This window comes from Canis lupus, chromosome 34 (genome assembly GCF_011100685.1).
Source record: "Canis lupus familiaris isolate Mischka breed German Shepherd chromosome 34, alternate assembly UU_Cfam_GSD_1.0, whole genome shotgun sequence".
In the NCBI taxonomy this organism is placed as follows: domain Eukaryota; kingdom Metazoa; phylum Chordata; class Mammalia; order Carnivora; family Canidae; genus Canis; species Canis lupus.
Window position 1 is genome coordinate 23,318,579 of NC_049255.1, and position 12,708 is coordinate 23,331,286.

The following is a 12,708-nucleotide window of genomic DNA, read 5'->3' on the forward strand; positions in this document are numbered from 1 at the left end:
ATTGGCATACAACTGTTCATGGTATTCCTTTACATACCTTTCTATTTCTGCAAGGTTTGCAATGATATCCCCAACCCATGGAGTTTACTTATTTTCCAATATAGAAATAAAACACTGAGATATTTTTTCACTTTTTTTATTAAGAAAAACCGTGAGATACAGAGACCTTTCTGGCAGGATCCAGGGAAGAGGAATAATCATAATAACGTGTATACCTAATATTGAATATCAGTAGGAATTAACATTCAGAGGGGCTCTACACTAGTAGATGGGCAAGACAACAGAAATTTCCAGGCATAGACACATTGTACTACGGGAGTTTAGCCTGTTTTCTAGTAGCACTTTTGTTAATAGTTGAAAGCATAAAAGATGTCTGAGTAGAAATGAGTAGGGGCTTAGATTCTGGTCAAACTAGAGGTTTAAAATCAAGGTTCAAATATAAGGTTCTTCCCTTATAGCACATGATGCAAAATAAAACATTTTTCCAAAATATAACTGAGGTGAGAACACTGGGCAATATATCATAAAATACAGTCTATTGGAACAGAAAGAAAGGAAAAACTGGATGGAAAATCCAGGATCTATTAGCATTGTTTGTGTAATAAGAGATTCTCGAAGCCTACAGATGTTAAGCAGTAGGAAACCAGACTCTTAGAATTGAGATTAGAAGAAGAAACTGTCAAAAAGGTTTGAGCCTCAGTTTAAAGGGTAGACTCCCTGGCCATCAGGGGCCCTGGGCTACAATTAATGTCTGTAAACTCTTCTTCCTTCAGCCATCATGGAGGTAGTAGCTGTCAAGATGGTCTATCCTTGCATCAAGAATCAGAACCTCCAGGGATGCCTGTGTGGCTCAGCAGTTGAGCGTCTGCCTTTGGCCCAGGAGAGTGATCCTGGAGTCCCGGAATAGAGTCCCATATCAGGCTCCCTACATGGAGCCTGCTTTTCTTCTGCCTATGTGTCTGCCTCTCTCTCTCTCTCTCTCTCTCTCTCTGTTTCTCATGAATAAATAAATAAAACTTTTTAAAAAATCCCTCCATTTGCCACTATCATTTAAACCAAACTTTCTCTTTCTCATCTTAAACAACAAATAAACTTTACTAGACTACTCACAGTGTCTTCCAACTACGGTTCCTAGGTTCTCTCTCCATCAAGGCCAAACTGCCAGAAAAAATTTCCTTCCTCTGGTTCTTTCCCACATATTTACTTTAGCCCAATTCAATCTTGCTTTTACCACCCTGCTCCCAACTCCACAAAACAGCCCTCTGCAAGAATCCCATTGCCGTTAAATCCAATGAACCCTTTTTAGTTTTCCTCTCCTCTTTTTCAGAATCTTCTTGGTTGACCACAGCCTACTCACTGAAAAACTCCCTGGTTTCCTCTGACTTTGCTAGTCATTCCTTTTCAGTTTCTTTCAACATTTCCTCCTCCTTTGACCTTTGAAACGTGAACTTTGTCAGGGTTTTGTTCTAGATTCTCTTTTCTTATCATGCTTCAATCTCTTCTAGGAAATGTATAACTTTAATCACTCCCTGCATATCATGACTCCAGAATGTCTGCCTCTCTCCTCACCTCTTTATGGAGTACCATACCTGGATTTTTTACAAGGTTCTCAATCATATCCAAAAGTGAACCCTTCATTTTTACTCTAGTGTTTCACTTCTCTTCCAAAGTTTGCTACCTGAGTGAGCAGCATGGCTATTTACCCAGTCATTCATTCAAGAGCCCTCTTCCTCTCCCTCATGCCCCATCTTTTCCACCCAATCGCAAAGTTCTATCATTAAGCCTCTTAAATATTTTTCAAATCTTTCCATGTCTATTTTTTTGGCACCTCCCTAGACTAGGAAGCCAACATCTCACACCTGCATTACTGAAATACCATTATTACCAAGTCTCCATATACTCACCATTGCTTCTCTTTAACCCATTCCCCACAAGCTTTTAGAGTACTCTTTTGGAAATGAAAATACCAGTTCATAATATTCCTACTTAAAACCCTTGAATCCTTTTTTGTTACACTTAGGATAAAGATTGAAATTCAGAACATGGTCTATAAGGTCCTGCATGATCTGCTTCTACCCATATCTTCAATTCGTCCAGACTTATTTTTGCCTTACCATAGATTAGCCACAACGATCTTAGTTCTTCAAAATTGTCAAGCTACTTTCTCCCACAAGGACTTTGTGTCTGTAGGGAGGCACACACTCTCTCCCCACTTATATACCCCCACACACATACATACACATATTCCATTTCAAGCCTCAGTTAATATTGTTACTTCCTTAGTGAAATCTCTCTGATTTTTCCAGATTAGGTGAGTCTGCCTGTCATAGCTCTCACTGCACTGTACATTTCCTGATTAGCCCATGTCTCAACTCTAAAAAAATTACTATGTATGCTTTTGTGCATTATCTGTATTTAATGCACTATCGAATTCAACATGTTGATTTCTGTTTGCTATATTTATAACCATATTGTCAGCAACCTCAAGAGGCCCTGGTACATGATAATCCCTAGCCAAATATTTAATGATTAAACAAATGAATAGAGTAAGGGTCCATTTGTAGTAGAGTTTATGCTTGGATACTTCCCATTAGTTTGACTACTTCCCTTCCATCTGCTAAAGGGAAGAAGGATACTGACTATTCCAGATGCAGAATAAGACTAAAGGAAGAAGAAAAGACAAATATTTCCAAAATAGACAGGGCTAAGATCTACAAATTTAGAGTGCTCAGAGGAAAAGATGGCAAGAAAAGGCAAAGGCTGGCATATTTTTTGTTGTTGTTTCTCTCCTACAGAGAGGAAATAAATGGCTTTGAATGAGTGAGGCAAAGAGGAACCAGACATGCCTTTGATGTAATAGGCAAATTAACTAATATGTGAACACTTTAATGTCTGTATAGGTCATGCAATAAACTGTAATGATGCTTGCTATGCTTGAGAAAAGAATGTCAATATCTGTGAGGAAGAACTGTGTTGAAGCCAAGAGATATCAGGAAAGAAAATTGGCAGGCATCCTGCAGATTCATTGAAGGTCTGAATCAATGCTTCTTCCAGAGGAGGTTGGGAGCACAAAGTATTTTTCTATGAGAATGTCTTCAAATGAAGAGCTTCCTGGTAACTTCTGTGCCTTTTCTCCTTGTGTGTGACTCTTGGATTTGAACTGCAGATTAAAGGGTTTGTCCCTTAGAAGTATCTAACTCATAGAGGAATACGTCTGTGTTTGGCCACTTTCCTGACTTTATTCTTGTTAGGAACTAATCTCAGAAGTCCTACTAACTCTTCTCTGACACTGATTTCAGCTTTCTCCTTTCTCTTACTCTGAGGGCTGGTTTAGCACTTGCCTCACTATGAGGTGGAGATAGGAGAATACTTTCAAGAAATTATTCTTTTGTTCGCATAGCTCCCACTGCCTAGAAGATCATTATCCTTCATTATTCTACCCAGGACACTCATTAAAAAAGAAAAAGTCAGAGGTCTAAGATTATATTTTCCAATTAAGAATTCCTCGATCTTCTTAGGGCAGAATTAATTGCTTCTTCTTCCATATACTGTGAGGCATAATACAAATTATGTTATTGCACTTGTTGCATTATGTTGCACTAATGAGAGCTGCATGTGGGTCTCTCTCTAAATCTGAATTGTTTGAGTATAGGGATAATGATTCCTTATCGTTCATTGTGACATACACCTTCCAGCCTGTGGTAGGATTTAAATGAAAAAATAGATGTAGAATATTTAGCATGGTTCTCGACACATAGTTTGTGATTGCAAATGCTAGTTAAAGTGAATAGTAATTCCACCATTGATTATTCTCATTTAAATAATCGCTACTAATAAAATTAATTTTAAGAAAATATTATTCAGCACAATAATGCACTTAAGAAATCTTTACATTGTCATTCAGCCAGGTTAAGTGTTTCTTGGTCACCTAGTGAAGAAAAAAAGTTAACACCTTCTCCTTCTGCCACATAACATAACTTCCAAGCTCTGGGCTTCAGTCTCTCATGTAAAATGTTAAGGTTGATTACATCCAACATCTCTTCCTCTTGACCATTTCGTAGCAACATTCTGCTAAAAACTTTCTTATAGCCTATTGTTCTCTATTTGTAGCATGTATAATCATTTTTTTTATGTTTTAAGAAGAAAAAAGATAATTCAAGATTGTTTGTACATTCATACATCTGACATAATATCTAGCACAATAATAGAACTCACAAAAAATTCATTGATGAATTATGAAAAAGTCACTGCTTTAACTCAAAATGGTTACTCTTTCTCCTCAGTAAATCTATTTTTTGTGTGCATTCGAGTTTATCACTTCCTTTCTTTTCATTTATAGGAATGATTTCCTGCTTACCCACAATATGTCGCCTTCTTCTCCTTGACTGAGCCATCTCCTCTTTATTTAGGTGAATTCCATCAGGTCGTTTTGGGTGGCCAAACAGATTTATGTATTTACATAAGACTTAGTCAAACCAGCAGGAGAATTTGTCTCATTCTAGCTGATGGCCTGAAGATATGAATAAAAAACAATAAAGTAATTAAAACATCCTTGGCTTTGCATAATCCATTTTGCTCAGTCCTAGATGATTCACAATGCTACATCACCCTCCACAAATTTCTTTTCATTTCTCACCACAATATTCTTCAAGATTTCACTCTGAGAAACCTTCTATATTATCAATACATTAAATAATAAATGAAGATAGACATTGAGCAATTCAATCTTATTAACTAAATTCTTGGTGATATTGATACATTTATAGAACTTCTGTCCAAAGAACGGTGCTTTAGAGAGAAGATGCCATTATCGTAATGAGATTTCTTCCTCTGATAAAAACCATTAGGTGGAGTCAATATTTATGAAGCTTTTATCCTGACTTGAGTAATTTGTAACTCCTGCTTGGGTATGACTTTTCAGCTCAGTTCTTAAGTCCATTAACTACTATAACAGGATGAACTCAGATTTACTGCACTACTAGAAGCTTTGCAAAGAGGTGTGGGTTGAGAGGAAGAGTCCTTGGAAATTGGAGGACACAGAAACAATCAATTTTGTTGGCTGCTGAGATTCAGCTCCATAGATAGTTTTGGCATAAGATACCCCAGCAGGCACAACTTACATCCCTTGAACTGATATTCATTTCCTCTAGGAGGGAAGAATTAATACAGGATTTGGACAGTAGTATCTGAGAACACATTCCCCTTCAAAAAAAAAAAAAACCCACAGTTGATTCATAATATTTATCCCCAATCTTATGACCATCAGTGAGGTGGGTGATATGATGGATACAATCATTCAAGGAGCTGTGTTCCATAAAGGAAAGGACCCATCAATAAGATTCTTAATGCCTAAATTCAACTTCTGATGCACTACCCATGAATATCATAACAATTAATGAGTCCTGATTTCTTTTTCTCCTTCCACATCCGGTGTTCTTCCTAGTGTTTCGAGCAGAGGGTACAGTGAGTAGTTGTTTATGGAGTATTATGTGCATGACCTTGACCTACATCCAGGCTATTTGTATTTACAGTCTTCACTATAGCAAGGCATATACTAGGGTGAGCACACTTGTTGAGATGCAAGTGGGTACCAGATCCTTCACTGGAAAATTGCAGAAGAGAGATATGGGTGATGGCTTTAGAAGAAAATCTAGTAGAGCTCCCTGAAACAGACTTCATCCAGTGAAAGACAGGGATGTACAAAATAAATATGCTGGCTTCCTTGACCTTGGTTGGGACAACTGTGAACTACGTGCTTCCCTGTCACCCAAAATTCCCTAGTAGATTATATTCCACTTGCCCACAGTGGTAACCTGCTTGATAACATTCTCTTTTGGTTTTCTTTCTTTCCCAGGCTCACTTCTCTCCCCATCAGATCCCTTTTGATATTTCCTCCCAAATAAACTACTTGCATTTGAATACTTGTCTCAAGGTATACTCTTATAGAAATATAATTAAGAAACCACTAACACAATGTGAATATAATATTCACATTTCATTTAAACCTCAATACAGAAACTCAGCAAACATACAATATGTTTTATATCATTTATCTTTCCTCTCATTACTCTATAAGATAAAGAAAGACTACATTGCTTTAAAACATAAAGAATACAAGTTAACTTCAGAGATAAAATCAACATGCTCACTGATTTCATTGTCTATAAATTAGGCAAGGGGATGATTGAACTCTGGCACATTTCACAATTTGCGAACAATTTATCATGTATTTTGCTAGTTTACATCTATTCTCATTTTACCCCAAACAACCTGCATCAGAAATATAAATAGCAACCAGTTTCCATGTTAGCCTCAGAAATTGCCAAAAGCATCATAGAGATATTGATAATAGTACAAAAGACATGCCTGGGGGTTCATAAGATGCTTGAGTACCAAAGTTTCCTCCGGTAAGGAGGAGAAATTTTCATGCTGAAGTTTGCAGCAGATTTCCTATTAACTAATCCCCTGAAGAAGCTCCAGTTCACCTCTGGCAGACCTTTCTTCCTCAACAAATGAGGGATGGGCTGCTGACAGGAAGCAGAGTGCACCCCACATAATTAAACAAAGGAGAGATTCCTAAGCATTACGTGACAAGAAAGACTCAGCAATCTCTGCTCCACCATTTAATTAGCTAATGAATGCCTGGACAGGCACTAAGTTACTTTATTGATGCAGAATTCTGTTCCTACCACTTTGTGTGAATACAGAATAATAGATTTTTGGAACCTGAGCTTCTTTTGAATGCTTAGCTTGACTTTTAAGGTGCTCCATGCATGGATGAGCCGCAACCTGTCTCTAGTCTCCTTGCTGACCACAGGTCCATATGCCTTCCATATTTCTAATACACTGTGCTTTTAGCCCAAGTTTTTCCAAAAAAGAAACCCCGAGACAAAATTATACGCTGGTGCTTTACTAGAGGGTACTAAAAGGTGGCGGGATATGCCATTTTGACATAAGGATCACTGAGAGATAAAGACACTTGAAAAACAGCAGGTGCAAGAGGGGTGGTATGACTCCTCTTTTTCTACCTGAAAGCAAGACATTAAACCTCATATGGAAAATACCTTTCCAGTATCAGGAGAAAACTAACATTCTTATCACTGAAAGAAATCTATAAAAAAAAAAAAAAACCTTGTTAAAATAAAACTTGTCTTTCTGGTCACTTATCTATCGGATTAATTACCCTAGCCCAAGCGCCTCTGCACTGTCACATCTTCACAACTTATTACTCTTTGTTCCATTCAGCATAGACACACATTCAAATCTAACTGCTTCTTTGGGTTTTCTTTTTTTTAAGATTTTATTTATTTATTCATGAGACACACACACAGAGAGAGGCAGAGACACAGGCAGAGGAAGAAGCAGGCTCCATGCAGGGAGCCTGATGCAAGACTCCATCCCAGGACTCCAGGATCAGGCCCTGGGCCGAAGGCAGGTGCTAAACTGCTGAGCTACCCAGGTGTCCCTGGGTTTTCATTTACTTATGTGGGCTCTCTGTCATGCAAAACTTATATTAAATACATGTTTATGCTTTCCTCCTGTTAATGTGTCTATGTCTATGAGTCCCAGTCAAAAACTCCAAGAAAGTTAGCGATACAATTTTGTCTCCTCCACAGTACAAAGAAGCATAAGATAAAAAAGAAAAGTAAGGCATGAGGGATCCCTGGGTGGCGCAGCGGTTTGGCGCCTGCCTTTGGCCCAGGGCGCGATCCTGGAGACCCAGGATCGAGTCCCACGTCGGGCTCCCGGTGCATGGAGCCTGCTTCTCCCTCTGCCTGTGTCTCTGCCTCTCTCTCTCTCTGTGACTATCATAAATAAATAAAATTAAAAAAAATTAAAAAAAAAAAAAGTAAGGCATGAAAAAAGGAAATCAAATACAGGGTGATGTGTTTCTGTGCTGGCTATAGTCTTACCTGAAAACCTATGTTTGATTGCTGAGTCCTGCAGAATAAAACTGACATCAGAGAATCACTGTACTATAGAATAGTCCACGGTGGATTAAAAGGGCAAGGCAGGGAAATTCTCTGCTGCCTCCATCTCATGTCTTCTATCTTTGCTCTACCCCATGGAGTAATAACTGGCACTTGCAGGTTCTATTATTACCCTCTTGACCCCCTAGGTATTCAGGTGGAAAGCTGGAAACTCCTCAACTTCATTGCACCAATAAGCCATTGCAGTTGTCTCTCCTTGTCTGTCAGTACCTCACCAATGTTCTTTTTTGTTTGTGTTGGTGGAACAAGCAGAAATAGTTGGGCCCTTATCACCTGGGTAATGGCAAGAGCTATTGTTAAAACATCTATGGCTTGGAAGGAAATCAGTGCTAGGGCCAGGGATAAAAGTAGAGATAAGCCACATGAATATATTTCAAGTGGCAGGGCAGCTTGCACTGCAATATGGGCCCCTCTTGCATAGGACTACACGAAAAATGTGCAGCCTCCAAGTCATTTAATGAAAGGGTCTCAATAGTATTACCAGTCGCCATAAATGTTACCTCTGAAATTCAGAGGGACCCACATACACAATCTTTTTCTCTTATATAGAATTTGCAAAGGACAACATTATGATTATTACTTTAAAGCAGAGTTTCTCAATCTTGCCATCATTAAGATTTGGGGTTAAATAATTTTTTATTGTGAGGGGGCTTTCCTGCACATTGTAGGATGTTTAGTTGCTTCCCTGGCCTCTACCCACTTTTGTTGTTACCCTGGCTTCAACCCCTAGTTTACTGCCTACTTGATGTCACCCCCGCTCACTGATTTTTGAACACCAAAATGTCTCCAGGCATTGCCAAATGTCTCTTGAAAGGAAAATCATCCCCAATTAATAGCCATTGCTTTTATTTAAAAAAAAATTAAAGATTTTATTTATTTATTCATGAGACAGATTGAGAGAGACAGAGACAGAGACAGAGACAGAGACAGAGACAGAGACAGGCAGAGGGAGAAGCAGGCTCCATGCAGGGAGCCCAACGTGGGACTCGATCCTGGGTCTCCAGGATCAGGCCCTGGGCTGAAGGCAGCGCTAAACCAGAGCCACTGGGCTGCCCTAGCCATTGCTTTTAGACACGACTCAGTCTGCCCCAGATCACCAGACCCTAAGAACATTACCCCTAAAATTTGTGGGTTTTAGTTCCACTTTCTGACACATATGTCCTGCTAGAGTATTAGGGATATTTGTCACCTCTTGCTTATCAACGTAATCAGAATGATGCTATCTACAGAGTTGACCACTAGGATATTCTGCAGAATGTGAGAATGACCATCATGGTCCGGATACCCGAGGATCAAGGTATAGTCCTAAGGACAATATTGCAAAAAATGTAGGATAGTTAACATAGCCATGAAAAGGGCAAGCTATATCTGATCCTCCATGCTAAAGGGATCACTAATTTGATAATAGCAAACCAAATGTCAGAGGCTGACTAATGTGCTTCAATAAACATAATGCATCCGCTATTGGGAGTCAATTCTCAGTGAGCATCCCACATTTTTGCATATCCTGTGAGCAGAGGCACTGGCTTCCTTTGTTCTAGGCTATTTTTCAAAGGAAGTTTTATAGCAAACAGCTTTGAAGGATAGAAAAAGCATATCCCTTAAGAGCAAATAGTAGGTGTATTTACATTCCAGTATAAGAAAAATAGTATCTCCCATCAAGGCATAGGATAAGCAGGCTTACTTGCCATTATGAAAGATTCAGGATCCCAAAGCTTGAGGTTCCTCTCTTAACACACCCCACCGACTATAAAGAAACGCCTGGCTCTGTTTGCAATACCCTGTGAGTTAGAGCTTGAGGAACTGGTGTTAAGTGTTAATGTACTGCTTTCTGCTCTTTCTGTTCATTTGTCTCCAACTCAGGAATCTCATGTTTTCCACCAGCATCCATGGAACTATGGCAGGCTAACTTATTAATTTGCCAGTGGAGTCGAATCTCAGACCTTTCACGGTTCTTGACATCCAGCAAAACAGCAGTGATTGGAGTTATAATTTGGCTAAGGCTATTGTACTCTCCATCATCCCCTATGCTCCAAGTGGTTTTTACAGAGGTCAGAGATGAATTGAAGAACATGCTGGTAACTAACTTTGCAGTTTAAGTCTTTGATGGTGGCTCACATCTCTTCAATTACTTTAGAATGTGGTATTGCTTCTTATTTCCTACCTTTGAAGTGGGGGAGGGCAGTCGCAGAAGCTTCCAGTTGGCATCTCCAGTTGGCTCTTACTCCAAAGGTCAGAGAATGAATCTAAGAGTTCCGTCACCTGCTAAGTATATCCATCCTTAGTATGCATTTGCTGACTTTGGAAATAACCACTGGGTTAGTCTATAGATGCAGTGGACTCACTGAGAGACAGACTTGGATCAAAACTGTACTTAACATCTGTCCTCTATGAGGTCCCTCTCCCATCAGGGGTCTAACATGGCATTTCAGGTTCCCTATGCATAAGTTCAAATTGCATATATGTCTTTTAAAAAGCACCCAGGAAAAGTTATCTTGTCAAATGGCAGCAAGTCCCTATGGAGAAAGTTGGAGGATACTTATTACATATGCCCTCAGGTCTCCAGCCTCTCTTTCAATCAATAGAACCTAGCTCTGTGAATAGACTTCAATATGGAAACTGAAAGACAGACTGTGATTTTCCAATGTGACATTGGATGTCAGACATCCCTCACCTTCTTTCTTTCTTTCTCTCTGTCGTATATATAAAACAACTGTCCATCTTTGTTACCCCTTAGGAAAACCATAATCTATTAGCCATCAGTGTATTTCTCTGATGGTCAAGCTCCTCTGACCACCACTCCAGAATTTCTGCATATTAACTTTGTCCTTGGCCATTCCAAAATCCCATATTCTTCATGTGTATTTAATTAGCCTAGTTTCATAGCATCATCTCCCACTGATGAAGGAAGCTACCTTTGCTGCTTTTCTTTTTTAAAAAAAATTATTTATTCATGAGAGACACAGAGAGATGCAGAGACATAGGCAGAGAGAGAAGCAGGCTCTCTGTGGGGAGCCCGATGCAGAACTCGATCCCAGGACCCCAGGATCACACTCTGAGCCAAAAGCAGATACTCAATCCCTGAGCCACCCCTGTGCCCCTACCTTTGAGCTTTTCAAAGATATCAATGTCTTTCTCACTGTGAATTCATTATTGCCTTAATAAAAGCAGTTTTCTTTGGGCTTTAGGTAATAATTCTCAGGTGTTCATTCCAATATCTCTACTTCTCTGAGACTTGACAATCCTCAAGAACAAATTCCAAACAATAACAAACAAAATGGACACTCTGGCATCTTGATTTCATTTACCATAGGCCATTATCAATGCCAGGTTTCAAGAGACCACACCAGCAAATTCTTAGATTTGTACTTCCCTAGTCAGGTTGTACCAAAACCTGATTCTGGGTGTCAGCTCTGGAAACTATGAGGAATTTTAAGCATGGACCCTGAGGACATCAGTGGTCATATTAGAAGTCACCATTTTGAGTAGCTATGGCATAGTCTTTAGGTTATGCTGTCTTCATCTGGCAATTAGGAAGGACTGATTCTGCAGGCCCTGAAAAATCAGAGAATTTAGGAGATTCAAATTCCCAAATATCGTCATTTCTGGCCTCAGGGACCCCCATTTGTTTTGTTTGCCTTAAGAGACCCACCAAGTCTTCACCTGTTTTCTTTTTGCAGCTCTTGCAACTTTATAATCACAAATGCCTCTAAACTGATCTAGTATAGTAATAGCCCCTTAACCTCATTTTAAAAAAATATTTTATTTGGGGAGAGAGAGCAAGCATAAGTGGAGGGAGGGACAAATGGAGAGGGGGAGAGATAATCCCAAGCATGGGGCTGGACCCCATAACCCCAAGATCATGACCTGAGCTGAAATCAAGAGTCAGCCACTCAACTGACTGAGCCACACAGGTGCCTTGCCACTTGACCTCTTAATGCCCTTCCTTATACCTACACTTCATTCCACTTAACCAAAGGTGAAAGCTTGGATAATTGTAATTCCATTGCAGGCCAGGAAGGTTTGCCATTCCACTTTATGACAGTAATGGAGTGAGTTGCTCTGGCTCCAGGACATGAGTGATTTAACCCAAAACCTCATATTGAGGATGGGCTTTTGAGGGCCATTTTTTGTATCAGTTATGTTTGCCTAGGGCTGTTAGGAAACAGAACTTTTGACAAAACTTATTATATGCTAACACTTTATCATGAGGTAAGAGGGCAGCAGGAGTATAGAGAAAAGAATACTGAAGCAGAACTGTGGTAAGACAAATACAAGGTGATGTTTTCTTTGCAGGTCACATTTAGATAGAAAGTGAAGGGTCATGGGTTACATGCATATTTGACATGAAAAACTGTCAGTATTCTAAAAGTGTTGTAAAATTTCATACTTATAGAACTGTGAAAAAATCAATTAAATGCATATATTTACTTCTTTCTGGATTCTTATTCCACTGGATTATTTCCTTATGCCAATACTACACTTTCTTGACTATTGCAGTTTTATAGTTAGATTTTAAAACAGAGTATATCTCCACTCTCACCACTGCTACTCAACATAGTGTTAAAAGTCCTAGCCTCAGCAATCAGACGACAAAAAGAAACAAGCATTAAAATTGGCAAAGAAGAAGTCAAACTCTTCCTCTTTGCAGATGACATGATACTGTACCTAGAAAACCCAAAAGACTCCACCCTAAGATTGCTAGAACTCATACAGC

At 39.2% G+C, this 12,708-nt stretch overlaps 1 protein-coding gene across 4 annotated transcripts in view; it reads right to left on the bottom strand.

Moving 5' to 3' along the window:
* The window catches only part of UTS2B (urotensin 2B), a 59,251-nt gene that overhangs the window by 24,207 nt on the left and 22,336 nt on the right, over nt 1-12,708 (bottom strand). For 3 of the 4 annotated variants that reach the window (XM_038583702.1, XM_038583700.1, XM_038583701.1), the window contains exon 2: nt 4,358-4,510. In XM_038583702.1, coding sequence (XP_038439630.1) covers nt 4,358-4,394 — 37 coding nt within the window. In that variant the 5' untranslated portion in view covers nt 4,395-4,510. Of the gene's footprint in view, nt 1-4,357; nt 4,511-10,155; nt 10,257-12,708 lie in introns of all 4 variants that reach the window. The other variant, XM_038583703.1, reaches the window with a different exon arrangement.